At 37.0% G+C, this 15,330-nt stretch overlaps 1 protein-coding gene across 1 annotated transcript; it reads right to left on the reverse strand.

Moving 5' to 3' along the window:
- Positions 1-8,772: 8,772 nt before the first annotated feature.
- LOC107701401 (NF-kappa-B inhibitor zeta-like) lies at positions 8,773-14,271 on the reverse strand. Its single transcript, XM_016503398.1, has 11 exons — positions 14,234-14,271; positions 13,895-14,128; positions 12,692-12,810; positions 12,590-12,614; positions 12,462-12,508; positions 11,754-12,358; positions 10,974-11,079; positions 10,748-10,894; positions 10,600-10,660; positions 9,392-9,549; positions 8,773-9,099 (listed from the first exon to the last, which is right to left on the reverse strand). Exons 2-11 carry the CDS (start codon positions 14,079-14,081, stop codon positions 9,079-9,081), a joined length of 1,476 nt encoding a protein of 491 aa, XP_016358884.1. The 5' UTR covers positions 14,082-14,128; positions 14,234-14,271; the 3' UTR covers positions 8,773-9,078.
- Positions 14,272-15,330: the final 1,059 nt, after the last annotated feature.

Raw genomic sequence — 15,330 nt, forward strand, 5'->3', positions numbered from 1 at the left:
TGAATTTATCAAAATTCTTTCCATTTGATAAAGCTTTTGTAAGAAAGGGTGATCATTTTTTTGTAATGTATGTGACCTGATAAATTCACCAGTCGATCTCTTCTCCTTCATTAGTGTTATTTCATTATTAAAGTATATTTATTATTAGAGTATAATTTTAATTTTTAATTATTATTTACATTTTCAATACTCAGGCTAACATGCTTACAAGACTTTTCGTCTTTGAGCCGAAAATTGACGGCAAACTGCTGTCGAACTGCTATTCTTTTAACAAGCTACTGGTTCTATATAACCCATTATAATTATGATTTCCCCATCAAACTTCTAGCACGTTAGACATGTGGCTGGCTGTAATGTGTGATGTGGCCTCACGATGGCATCAAAGGAATAAATGAGACGGCAGGCAGCGCTCGTGCTGTTATTTTTGGCGAGAGAACCCCAGCCGCTTTATTTCAGTTTACATCACAGCGCTCACAGCCTACATACTGCATTCAAATTAACTGTTGATAGAAAAACATACAGTTGCAGGTAAAATGTGTGAACCTCTAATTTACAATATATTTCTACAAAAATCGGTCCTAATATATGATCTGGTCTTATACTAATACACTGTAAAAATGATATTTCGAATTATTACTATTACTATATATTACTATTTACCATCAGTTTGTAAGTGTAAATTAATTCTACCCTGTTTTTTTTTTCTATACTTTTTTTAGTGTAGATTAATGCAGTGTTTAAATATCACGCATGCAAATAACACATTCCTGTCTTTTTTCCACGTGATAATTCGTGACTTGAAAAAGCTAATCAGAAATCAGCTAACTAAGTCTCCAAACGAGAAGTCTTCAATTCAGCAGAATTCCATTTAAATGTAGTCATTTTTAATATGGCGAAATTCCATTCTTGTTTAAACTCTGATTCAGTGATTTTTCCGTTTCTCAAATTTGAGTGAACTAAACTGATAAAATGCATAATTAAATAATGAATAATATTATGAAATAATGAAAAATAATATTTTTAAAACAACATTTTGCATTAATTACTTTAAAAATATTAATATGTGTTTAGAAAATGTGATAATAGCTGGGACACGTTTACTGGCCCCGGGGATCACAAGATGGCCCCGTTAAATTTTTTCTTTCTTTCAGTTATTCCACCTAAACTGAATGGTGCAACGTCATACTGTACATGAAGAGCTCATATTTAAATATATTATTTATTAGTTCTTAATTGGGGTGTCTTGATAGTGATACCGTCCTCTCCTACTTATTTAAAGCAATTTTATTGTTAATCCATAGAGTCTGTTTGATACATAATCATACAAAAAAAGAGAGAAATCAAGCAGTATATAATTGCAAACATCCTTATTTTTGTTAGATATTTAACTGGCTATTGCTTTTTAACTCTGAAGATGAAAAAAAAGTATTGTACAAGCCGTAACATACTAGTGGAAGAATATATTCACATTATCTTTGAATAATATGTCTTTCCTCCAAAATGCATGAGTGTGTGTTAAATATTTTCAGAGTAAGAAGAACACGATGGATTATTTTTTAATATTTCAAATCCTAGCCCCATTCTTCATGTTTAATTTCAAGCACACCATTCACAAGCAATGGTGTGATTAAAATCAATATTTTCTTTCTGGAATCTTTTGATGCAAGTGCAAGCCTTTTGGTGGATCGCACCTGCTGTCTTTATTTCCAGTACCGGAATTCCTTGCAGCCTTTTAATAGGCAGTGTGTGATGTGACTTCTGAAGAAAGAGAGCTGGGGAATGCAAAGCGGAGAAGGATGTGCGTGAGAAGCTTAGAGGCGTTAACTTGTGACCCTCGGGGCAAAGGGCATTTCACTCAGCACTCTGTTTACCTTCCAGCTGATCATGCTCGAAGGAATATAAGAAACACAGTCTGACCGTGCTGGCATCCCTTCAAAGTGTGTGTGTTCGCAGGGTTGGTAAAATACATGCGTGTTTAGACATACCCCACACATCTTTCAATAGAAGGCTGTTATTGCCTAAAGTAAAAGTGATTCTTATCTATTGCCGGTGGAATTTGTCAATGGATAGTTTTCCCTCTTAAAAATAACAAATTCTTTACTGGCATCTATGGTTCCATGAAGAATTTTTGACATCCATGGAACCTTTCCATTGCACAAAAGGTAAAATGGAAACGGTAACAGAAAAAAAGATTATCTAGATTATTAAAATGTTCACACAAACACAAAATGGTTCTATGGCATCACTACAAAACTTCATTTTTAAAACTGAGCTTCAAAAATGAAAATTCTGTTGTTGTTTACTCTCCCTCATGTCTTTACAAATCTGTATAATTTTATTTCTACTGTGGAACGCAAAAGGAGAAATTTTGAAGAAAGTGCTGGTTGCTCTTTTCCAGCCATTCCAGTTGATGTCAGTATTTATTAATACATTATTAAAATCAGAAGATGTATCTGTTAATATTAATGGACCTGAGTAAACATGAACTAATAATGAACAGTCGTATTTTTTCTTATAGCATTAACAAGATTAATGAATACCATAACAAATTGTTGATGTTAGTTAATGCATTAACTTTGAAGTAACGAAACGATAAAAGATAATAAAAGATAATGATATAAACATTAAAGACAGTAACATTAGAAATTTGAACTTAAATTAGTTAAAGCTGAAGTACTAATAAAACTAATAAAATATCAGAAGTACATTAACCAAATTACTAAAACTAAAATCAAAACCAGATAGACGATAGATAGATAGATAGATAGACAGATGCTACAACAGTATATAAACAATACTAAAATACCACTGCTTTTAAGCATCAAAAGGGACACAAAAGCATAATTAACATACATGCATCATTAAAGTGGTCTATATCAGTGGTTCTCAACTCCAGTACTGGGGATCCACTGCTCTGCACATTTTGTACATCTCTCTTATTTGACACAGTTCAGTTTGTGGATCTCTTTCCTAACAAGTTAATGAATCAGGGGAGTTAAATAAGGTAAACATACAAAATGTGCAGAGCAGTGGATCCAATGGGACTGGAGTTGACAAACACTGGTCTATATATTTCAATTCAAGTCACGCAACAGCCTGTGTTGGGAAGGTTAGTTTGGAAATGTAATAGGTTACAGATTACAAGTTACCCTATTTAAAATGTAATAGTAGTGTAACTTTTTCAATTACTTTATTAAAGTAATGTAACTGATTACTTTTGATTACTTTTTGATTACTTTTATAAATTTCTAATGAATGTTTATTTGCAACTGTTAATCATTTTCAAACATTTACACCATGCAGGGTTAACCTTACAGTAGTGCTCAACACGGTCAGACTTTCAAAATCCTTCATCACTTGAATTAAAATTATGAAATTCGAACACATCCACCACAAAATCAGACTTTAGTATCGTCTTTTACTTTGAGATTGATCTGAAGTTCAATGCAGATTTAAAATCATAAGAAATTAATTTAATTACACATTTTTTCTTAGTAACTGTCACGACCCGGCCAGTCTAGGGTTGGTAAGGCCAATGACAAGAATAATGTTAAAGAAATAATTTAGCTCCTCTCCTGTTCCAGCTCACAATGACTCGGGACACCTTGGGGTTACAAAAACACATGATCGTATCGCTAGGCATTTCTTTTGGCCGAGTATGAAGTCTTCAGTGTCTGCATTTGTTCGGTCTTGTCACGTCTGCCAACTTGTGGGTAAGCCTAATCAGGTGATCCCTCAAGCTCCGCTTCAACCTATTCCTGTTATAGGAGAGCCTTTCGAAAGACTCATCCTTGATTGCGTAGGCCCCTTGCCTAAAGCTAAGTCCGGTCACCAATATATCCTCACAATAATGTGTACAGCTACGCGCTACCCGGAAGCCTTGCCTCTGCATTCTATCACCACAAAAGCAGTGATTAAAGAGTTGGTTAAGTTCTGCTCTATGTTCGGGTTACCAAACGTAATTCAAACAGATCGGGGAACGAATTTTACCTCGAACATGTTCGAACAGTTGGTGAAAGAACTGCAAGTACACCATGAAATGTCAAGCGCATATCATCCAGAGTCGCAAGGTGCGCTCGAGCGCTTCCATCAGACGCTCAAGTCAATGCTGCGCACGTATTGTGTCGAAACCGGTAAAGACTGGGTGGATGGATTGCCCCTTTTAATGCTGGCTGTAAGAAGCACTGTGTAAGAGTCCTTAGGGTTCAGCCCTGCCGAACTTGTGTTCGGACATACAGTTCGGGGACCTTTGAAGTTAATCCATGAACAGTTCCTTTCTAAAGATTCTCCCCGCGTGCCAATCCTGGAGTATGTGAGTACGTTCCGTGAGCATCTCCATAAAGCTTGGGATGTCGCTAAGCAGCATCTTTCCGACACTCAAGCCAAGATGAAAACCAGGTATGACAGGAAGAGTGTTGCTCGTAGTTTTCAACCTGGAGATTCCGTACTCGTGTTGTTGCCTGTACGCAGTTCTCCCATGCATGCTCGATTTACTGGCCCATATAAAATAGAAAAGAAACTGAGTGATACGAATTACACTGTTCTCACTCCCGATCGACGACGTACAAGCAGGGTCTGCCACATATGCTGAAAGCGTTTGTTGACCGAAATGGATCTGATGTTAACCCTGTAGCTAACCGTGTGTCTGCAACGAAGACTGTGCCGACCGAGTGGGCTCTGCACGTTATGTAACCAAGCTTGACCTTCTCAAAGGTTATTGGCAGGTGCCGTTAACACCACGTGCTTTCGAGATCTCCGCTTTTGTCACGCCTGACGCGTTCATGCAATATACGGTGATGGCCTATGGAATGCGAAACGCACCTGCCACATTGAAGTCTATCTCGATGACGTAGTGGTTTACTCCATGTCGTGGGACGACCACTTATGCATCCTGAATTCTGTCTTGAAACGCTTAGCTGAGGCATCGTTGACACTTAACCTCAGTAAGTGTGAATTCGCGAAGGCTGTAGTTACTTACCTCGCTAAACTAGTTGGGCAGGGCCAGGTAAAGCCTGTAAGTGCAAAAGTTGAAGCTATTGCTGAGTTCCCATCACCTACTAATAAATGCGAATTACGACATTTTTTAGGAATGACCGGTTATTACAGGGGGTTCTGTAAGAACTTCGCCACAGTGGTTGCGCACCTTACCGATCTCCTTAGCACTGATCGAAAATTTGTGTGTGGTGAAAAGTGTGAGTCCGCCTTTTGCTCTTTAGGAACAATTAAATTATAAAATTCCGCTATCAAAATTCTTCTAAAGTGGGCGAGAGAGTAAATTGAATTAAATCGAATTCCATATTAAACCATATAAATTTCTTCCCCTACCGAAAGTTCAAAAACAGCCAAGCAAAAATGGTTAAGTCACGAATAGGATAAACGAACGGATGGACGAGCCCCCAATTGTCACGACCCGGCCAGTCTAGGGTTGGTAAGGCCGATGACAAGAATAATGTTAAATAAATAATTTAGCTCCTCTCCTGTTCCAGCTCACAATGACCACAATAGCGGTTTATTCACAAGCGAAAGTCTATTACATCTTTAAGTTGACGTTTGGAAGCACATCTCTTCGGAAGGGGATCCAGGCCAAAATAACAAACCAAAGAGAAACTAACTAAGGGTTTAGAGAAGCCCAATTGTTGACCGAAATGGATCTGATGTTAACCCTGTAGCTAACCGTGTGTCTGCAATGAATGTTGTTGATCTGCCTGCTGGTTATATGCCGGAGGTAGATGGTTTAACTGGCAAAGATGCTCAAACCTCTTGTGGGAGGCTTTCAAACTCTGCCATTCTATCCACACTGCCGACTTATCTCTCATATCTGCCTGGTTGTCTGGAGCAGGAGACAGAGGACGGAACGGCACGGCACGACACCCGCGGCGGAGCTTCACGACGCGAACACTACAGAAGCTCTCCCTCGCTGCTCTGCTTCCCAGCATTTAAACGCTCCGGCTCACCACGCAATCTCCTGCAGCTGGTCCCAATCAAGCGCTGCCAGAAGGGGGGAGAGAGAGAGAGAGAGAGAGAGAGAGAGAGAGAGAGAGAGATGCGCACAATCCGTAGCACACAATACAACATATACAATACATAATGCAAATAAATAAAAATAATAACTCACGTCGAAGGACGTAACAGTAACTGTAACTGATTACAGTTACATTTATTTTGTAATTAAATTACGTAACGCCGTTACATGTAACTAGTTACTCCCCAACACTGGCAACAGCTTTGTATGAGGAACAGAGAAAAAGTCATCAATCTCTGAAACTCTTCCCCTCCAGCTGTCTGGATCAATGAGTCAGTGAGTCACTTGAGAAGCCGGATCAGCCATCTCTCATGAACTCTCAGGAACTTGCTAAGTAGAGCGAGGGCGGATGTCAAGATTTTCAGTGCGTAATGTTTTAATACCAGCCTTAAAGCTATTGTACGACTTCTGAAGACTTGAGACAGCACTCAAGTCATATGAATAACTGCTATGGCTATTGTTTTGTCATTCTGGTAGCCCTACAGCCGCTTTTTATTGTGATTCTACAAAAAGCAGATGGGCATTCTGTGAAATATATCTTTAAGTTCCACGTTCCATGTTTAGTATGACATGAAAAGTGAGCATATAAAATATTTTTTTCATTTTTGAAATGTTAAGATAGAAATTACTATTACATACTTGCATGCACAGAGTACATACAACACAAACAGCAATAGTAGAATGTAACAGCTTTATTATTTTCCCGACAGCATGTATATATGTAACAGAAACTGTGTCTAGAACCATAGAAAGACTCTCTCTCCCTCTCTCTCGAACAAGGTCAAGATGAAAACAACAGAGCAAGCAGATAATTACACTGGTATCTCATCTGTACAAACCTGCCCCATAACGCCTCTGGCACAGACCTGCGCAAGGTATGACTGATGGGAGTCCAAAAACTCATAATTTAAGTTTATGAGAATTCCTCTTCCCAGAGTAATGCAACAATAACTCCCGATAATACAAAAATCTCTTCTGTATACGCATAGATAATCACAGACGTGGCCAGAGTTTGAACACCTTGTTATGCTTTCACAAATCATTGACATTTTATGACCAAATACTTAATCTGCAATATTCTACACACGGTTTACTTTCACACATTATGAATTGGCAAGAAAAAATAACATTCTCATTTCTGTCCAGTAACTTAATACCCATATTAATTAAAAACAAAGGAAAATAAAACGTATTTAATTATCATGAGGATGTTCAATACAAACTCACATACACCCATTGACCCTAACTATTAAACAATATGAGTATTACCTGATATGAGTATTTATAATTAAAATAAGCTTAGATAGACGACCACAAATAAACAAACAATCGAATGTCTTAATTCATACCCACTCCCCTAACATGCTATATGTCTATTTTGTTTTTAAAACCATATTTATGTTAAAACATATTTGGAAAAAAAATTAAACATACTACGTAAGATGTCTTACAATAAAACATAAATGAAGCCCTAGATATATCATATACATACAGCACCCCTATTATATTTAGTATACAAGATATATGTTTCACCCTCGCTGTCCCCATGTAACATTAACAGTGTTACATGCCCGTTGGTTTAATAATGTAAAACAGAAATGAGAACAATCACAAAATATGAATTCTAAGATATATTAAAGAATATTACTGTTACCTATTACAAAAATATGCTAAATACCATGTTGTTGGAAACACCTTATAGTCCCTGATACACAGAACGAATAGGTTTCATTGTGTCTGAGAGGAAGACACCATTAAAAAGAGCTTTAATCAGGGTCACACTCATGGCTCTGTATTATTTGTATAAGTGGATCCTTATTATTACAAATTACAGCCAGCATTAAGCATTTTTTTCTTACATAAGCACAAATGTTATTAAGAATATTTTAAGCATCTCACCTCATACACTAGCATACAGTATACTTTCTAAATCAAATCATCATAGAATAAATGCTTATTGGTTTTCATATCACTCTAGTAAATAAGGTATCGATATACACATTTGGAGTCAGTTAGAATTTATTTGTTTTTGAAAGAAGCCTCTTATGCTCACAATGACTGCTGTTATTTAATTTATTTAATTAAAATAAAAAAACTAATTTAAAAAACAGTAATACTGTGAAACACTATTACAATTTAAAATTACCATTTTCTACTTTTTTTCTATTTAAAAAAAAAGTAAATTAGCAGAATTTACAGCTTTTTTCAGCAATCTTCAGTGTCACATAAACCTTCTGAAATAATTCTAATAAAAAAATCTTATTATTATTATTATTATTATCAATGTTAATAACAGTTTTTGCTGCTTAATATTTTTAGTTTTCGGGATTCTTTAATGAATATAAAGTTCAAAAGAACAGCTTTTATTTGACAGAAATATATCTTTTTTACATCCCAATTGTCTTTACTGTCACTTTTTTATCAATTTAATGCATCCTTGCTGAATTGATCTATTAATTTATTTTAAAAATAAAAATATAAATCTTACTGACCCCAAATGTTTTAATTTGAGAATAAGAATTCACTTGTAACTTTGCAAAAGGGAAAATAACACCAGCAATATGTATATATTTTGCTGTAAGTGCTATTAGGAAACATACAAGTATATTGCTGTGCGAAAGCAAAAAGACCTTTGTACGCCAATATACATAAGCATTACAGTCTCCTCAATATCAAAACTATTTGCTCTTGGAGCAAATAGGAACGGTGGCATTTGACAGACTCGTAGGTCTTACCACATTTTTATTCCCTTTTAAACATTTTGCTACTCAAATGTAACTAACAGTGGAAGTTTCACAGAAACCAGCTAATGGGCAACCATTGTGTTTTTGCTCCTCACTTTTCACCTGAACACTGAACAAAATCTACGGTTGCATAATACATAGCTTTACCATGACTTGAAGACTATCCTCATCCTCCTTTTCATAAATATATGTACATTTTGTCTTCAATGGCAGGTAAAAGCTTGTATTCACTCAAAAACATTTACCGTCAGTTAACAGCACTGCCTGGCTTGACAGAGAAAACAACTCTTGCTAGAAGCAGCCAAACCACTCCTAAATCACGTTGTTTCTGGCCTGAAAACAAAAAAACAATTCAATAATCACACATTTAGAATTGCTGCCGTGAACAAAATGTGTTATGTAACAGGTTAAAACTATCTGTTTAACACCATTTCAAACATGATTCTCTGCAGAACTTCAAGATTAAACACGCCTCACACCTTGATATCATTTGACTGAAAGAAGGCTGCTTGTTCACACAGGTTCTAATCAACACCTCTTTTCATCACACTGAAGCGACCCTGAGACGAAACTCCTACTCTAGTGAATCATGTTGGCCAGCAGCATGGTTGTCTCTCATTCTCACGTGTAAATAGCACTCCATTTGAAGGAGGCACTCTAGCGTTTCCATCATCTGCTCCTTGCGAAGGGTGTGCAGTCTGACCCGTCCTGCAGACTCGCACATCTCCAGCTCATGCACCGTGTGGTTAAGAGATACTGCCGCACACTGCAGAGCACTGAGCCCTGCAAAGAAAATACCATGAATCCATGTTCTTTACACATGGTAGAAATACACTTCTAATTAGCCATTGCTTTGATCAAAAACAAGCTGAATGTGAAAGCACATGGATTAAGGCAGGGTCTAAAATTAGCACAGTTTGACCACTAACTTTACCAAGAACTACAACTTACTGCATAATTTAAATTGCAAGGTGCAGTTGCTGTTTTATACAAGTCAGTCAATATGTCTTAACAACCAGGAAACAATTCGCATACTCTAGTATATACTTGTGTGTGTGTGTATGTATGTATTTGTGTGTGTATATATATATATATATATATATATATATATACACACACACACACACACACACACACACACACAAGAATATACTAGAAAATGCTAATTGTTTTCTGGTGGTTAAAACACATTGGTAGCATTATAAGTCTCCATTTGTTAACATTAGATAAATACACTAATAATGAAAAATACTTCTAAAGCATTTATTAATCATAGTGTTAATTAACATTTACTAATACACAATTAAATTGTATCTGTAAATATAATTTAATGGACCTGAGCTAACATGAACTAACAATGAGCAGTTGTATTTGTATTAACTAAGATGAATAAATACTTTAAGAAATGTATTGCTTATTGTTACTTAATGCATTAACTAATGTTAACTAATGGAACCTTTTAAAGTGTTACCAAAATATTAACTGGTACATATTCTTAATTAATTGGCACAAAATGTATACTCTGCCAACAAACGTTCAACTACTAGCTCGAATCTTTAATCATTAAACCACATCACTTCTAAGTCTCTCCTTTGTAATGCAAATTCTAATTACAAAGCATGTTCAAACGAGTCACCTCTTTCACAACAGGATAATAAAACAACAAGTTTGTGACTAGTACTGCTGGATTCTTCTCAGGTATAGGCAGCAGGAATGCAGCCACTGCCTTACTGCAGCCAAAACTCAAAAGATTTGGAAAATGCCAACTAGAACAATATAAAAACAATTCAGCTGATTTTTACAGAAAGCAACATAGCAATAACCATTTTGTACCGTTTGCATCTCTTTCCTCCAAATTAATATATACGCCATTTCTCATCAAACCTTTCAGGACCTGACAAAAAAAGATATTTAAAATATGAGTGAATGTGTAGAAGTAGGCTCTGTATGTTAATACTCCAGCACCACATAAAGATTTTACCTCCAAGACTCGAATATATCCATTCTCTGCACTGAGATGAAGACATGTTTTCCCATATCGGTCCTTCACATTGATATTTGCACCAAGTGACACCAAATCAGCCACCATGAAGTGTTGATTCTTCTGTGCAGCAAGATGAAGGGGAGTCTGGGAAGAAAAACAGGCCCATGCAACATTTATGTGTGTTTGTCGAGTGACTGAATATGCATGTATGATTGTTTGTCACCTTTCCCTCTGAATCTTTGATATCCAGTTTCTTCAGAGCTGCCATCCTTCTGGCAATAACGTACACAAGGGATCTCTTTCCCTCCTCAACAACTCTGTGTAAAAGACTGTGGAGAGAGAATGAAAGCGGTCACTTTCCATTGCATGATCTGTTCGCTTTGCAATGTCATGGTATCGCTAATTGTAAACAGCTGCGTTCGATGGGTGGAGTACTACAGGTCTATTCCACTGAAAGGAAAACCCTGCATCGTCTTTTATTGTGTTTGAAAACACCGTCAATTCAACTGGTGTAGTCTTTCAGGATGTTTGTCAGGTCTGTGCATGCGGCCATTACCAATAGCCATTGTTCAAGTCATTTCATGCAAGAAGGTTTGTTTGAAGACCCTCTGCGCCATCTTTGTTGGATTGGAAATGCTTCCGATTTCAGCTGGGTTCCCATTAATCTCTTTTATTCTGCTCTGCTTGAGAACTTAATAATGGGGTTTGTCATAAAGTTGGAAGCGGAAAACTAATGCAGCTGCTTATTGAGCGTGACAACAACGATGGGAGACCCACTTTCGTTCTTTCTGTATTTCATAAAAAGTTTCAAATGATAAAGGTGGCACTGCAAAAAGTACCCTTGCAATTCTTGGTACTTGAAGATTATTTTCAGAAACTGTGTGCATTTTCTTCATTTTTATAAATTACAGCCGCCTTTGAAAGATTAGTCATTAGGATCTGCATGAAGAAACCATCTGCAATGGCTTCAGTGAGTTCTTGAAGTAAAGAAAAATGATCTTACATCCTTCCGTTTTCGTCTACAGCAAGAAGCTCTTGGTCCGATATCTCTTTCAGCAGATTCTCCTCTCTTTCCAGTTGAATCCAGAAAAAGGTCGTACCGCTCCACTCCTCCTGCTGAGAATGTGGCCATGGTGGATAGTTCATCTTTTGAGAAGAAACCTCCAAGACTCCTGGATTGGGACTGGCGTTGAATGACTCTTGTGGAGAGGGCACCTGGTATTCACATGAGTTGGCAGGAGAGCAGCTCATTCCATATAGATCATCATACCTGTACTTATCTGACTCATAACTGCTATAGTCTTCCTGATTCCCCAAGAAGACATCGGCACCCTGGCTGTAAGTTGGGGATGGATAGGAGCTGGACACAGAATGGACAGGGGAGGTTGAGGAGGGTACCGAGTAGCTTGGAGACAAAGGTATCTCATTCTCCTGGCCATATGTGTTCATGAAACCTTGTGGAGGTGCATCTTCAACCCAGAACTCAGAAGAGTATGAAGCTGAAGGGCTTTTGTTTGGTGATCTGTTTGATTGACAGGTCTTGAGATCCTCCTCCAGCACTTCTACTATAATTGCAAGCTCCTCAAGGCTTTTTGTTTGATGTTTCTTCTGTAACAGACATGAGAAATGTGCCACAACCTGTCTTTGTAATACCAACGAAGTTACCAATCAAGAAGCAAGTTCTACAGTGGCAGAAAAAGACATCACTCACCAGAAAACGTCTCTGGTTTCCACCTGTGGTAACTCGTTTCTTATCCCCTTTGGACCAAAGACAGTGCTAATTAGAAACACAATGAAGTTAAAATGATTATGCTGACATTTTATATTTCTCAACTTTACCTTTAGAAGCCTTTGAATGTTTTCCCTATAAAAAGACAGAATCAGAACATGAAGAGCATGCCTCAGCATGACCGTAAAAGACTATAAGACAAAGAATCATACCTGATCTTTAGGGTCAATACCCTTGGCTATCCGTATATTTCTGAGCATGTCCCGTACTGGCATTCTCACTCGGACTCCGAGGTACTTCTTTTCAGAAGTAGACTTGTGTTTTTTTGGACCTAAAGGAACACAGGCCTATTAGTGATGCAGCAGGTTAACTAAGAAACTGCATCCTTCAATATAACACAATGCAAATATAAACCTTTTAATGTTTTCCAAGTCATACAGCAACAGGATATATCTTAATATTGGAATACATATTAATTGTATTCCAATGGTTGGAATACAAGATTTTGTCCCAATTTTTCGCCGATTTACTGTCTGGAGAAGTTGACGACCAGTCTGCAGATTTGAGTCGACAGATTTCATAGAAAATCATGCGGTGTATGATAGTCAAAGACTCTGATTTTTCAGCTTCAGATTATGATTCTATCCAGTCAGAGGATTTTAAACATGTTTGATATTTTGAGCCCATTTTAGAACACATTGTTTTCATTTGTCACGTGCCTCCTCGCAACAAGGCACGAGTTTGTTGCGATTGGAACAACTTTAAAGTCTGGTAGTGTATGATCCTCAGTCCATTAGAGTATGATGGCCAGTTTTTTTCTCTGGGACTACTACAAAGTTGTTAAGTGTATGAGGCCAAAGTTGTTAAGTGTATGAGATCTGTTCTGTTTTTAAACGTCGTATAGTGTATTCCAGCCTTAACGTGATCGAACAGCATGCAAACACCAATCAAATTTCAGTCAGAAATTTATTTAAACTAGAATCGATCATATTTATACTCATACAGGTTATAACTTCCATAATGACTCCAGATTTAGGCTTGCTTTAATGAAAATAGCATAAGGTGAAATTCTAACTGTATAGTCTGCTTCGTTTAATGCATAGCTAGCTGTATATACAGGTGTGTGTGTGTGTGTATATATATATATATATATATATATATATACACAGTTTGTGTGTGTATGTGTATACAACTATTAAAAACATTGCAAACTATCAAAATGGTACAGACAAACCAGCTAGACACTAGCTTGGCCCAGCAGAGAGATAATCCTAAACCAGATAATACCATATTAATCCAGCTAAAACCAGCACACATCAGCTCAGGCAGGTTTAACTGTTTCCCCCAAGTAGCATAGGGTTATCAGAGCGATTAATCTTCTCCTGGACAGTGTTTTAGAGATATTTTGTACCCACCTGTTTGACAGCGGTTCTTGGCTTTATTGCCCCCTGACGTTTTCTGGCTCGGTACCGGTGAATTCTGTCCTTTTGCATTTGAAGGAGGTTCTGCTGGCAGCGGTGACACGTTGCACGAATGGTCGCGCTGTTCGGTGTGTTTAGGTGGCTTATCGCGCCCTGTGGCCTTTACCTGACTGCTCACCATCCTGATGTCCGGTTATAAAGCTGACTATAAGGTGCCACGCGTTCGGACTGTTATGACAACAAACGCACAATGTATGGTCGAGGAATGGGCTGCTTACCTGCTAGTCCTCATTCAAAATGTGTGTCATGTCAGCGACGGTTTGTTTTCTTTACCTGATTTGAGGAGGCGGGACAGTCACAGCACATTTAACTCCGGCAGAACTCGTCTGAGCTGTTCAGTCCAAGATGTAGGCTACTACTCATAATAACATATAATAATAAATCAAATGAAATAAACAATCTTAGCCTAATAAAAATGACAATGTTAACAATTTATCTCTACATATCACAGTAGGCTACTACAATTTATTCATTTATACATACATGAATAAATTGTTTCATTTATACAATTTATACATGTATTCTGTATGTATAATTTCTTTTAATCTAATACATATATTTAATAGTTTTGATATAGTTACAATAATGTGGAAAGTCTCCACTTTATTGTAGATTAGGCCTAGAACAAAACAATTTATTATTTTATGTATAAACCTATTGTATGGATTTATTCTGAGCCTTAATTAGGCTACAGCATGCAACCATTTCTTTCGTTCTCCAGGATAAATGAATAAGCTAAATATTATAACAATATTTTTGAATTCTCAAAGGTTTTGAACGAACAAAAGCCTTAATAAACCAGAAAAATGCATCCAAATGCCGACAAACTGAATTAAGCCATTGTTCGGCATTTTTCAGCATTTTTGTTTTTCATTTATTTTTTATTTTACTTTTCATTGGCATATCTTCCAGCTCTGTCGCTCTCTCTCTCTCGCCCCATTAGATCATACTGACATCTACCGATGACACACAAACACACACTCCCTCTAAAAAATATTCCGTTGATTTTTTTATCAGTTAGTCCCTGCGATGCTGTTACTATAAATCTGGTAGCTTCTGGGATCAAAGGGTTCAATACGAACAATGCTTGCTATGTTTGCAGTTTGTCCGTACTTTCTTTCTTTTGCACTGGAAGCTCCTGTCGTCAAGTCAAATTCCTTGTGTGTGTAAACATTGGTAATAAAGCTTTTTCTGACTTCTGACATGCAACATATGCTAATTAGTCTAATATTCCAATATCAATTACTATTTGGCGTTTACACGCGTCACGTAGGCCTAGATGAACTCAGTATTCCAGTTTTATCCTCCTGACTACCAGGAAAAAAACAGTTTTGTGAATTTAGTATTTTGTCATGTCATTACATTGTTTA

Source organism: Sinocyclocheilus anshuiensis, unplaced genomic scaffold, assembly GCF_001515605.1.
Source record: "Sinocyclocheilus anshuiensis isolate Anshui unplaced genomic scaffold, SAMN03320099.WGS_v1.1 scaffold1906, whole genome shotgun sequence".
In the NCBI taxonomy this organism is placed as follows: domain Eukaryota; kingdom Metazoa; phylum Chordata; class Actinopteri; order Cypriniformes; family Cyprinidae; genus Sinocyclocheilus; species Sinocyclocheilus anshuiensis.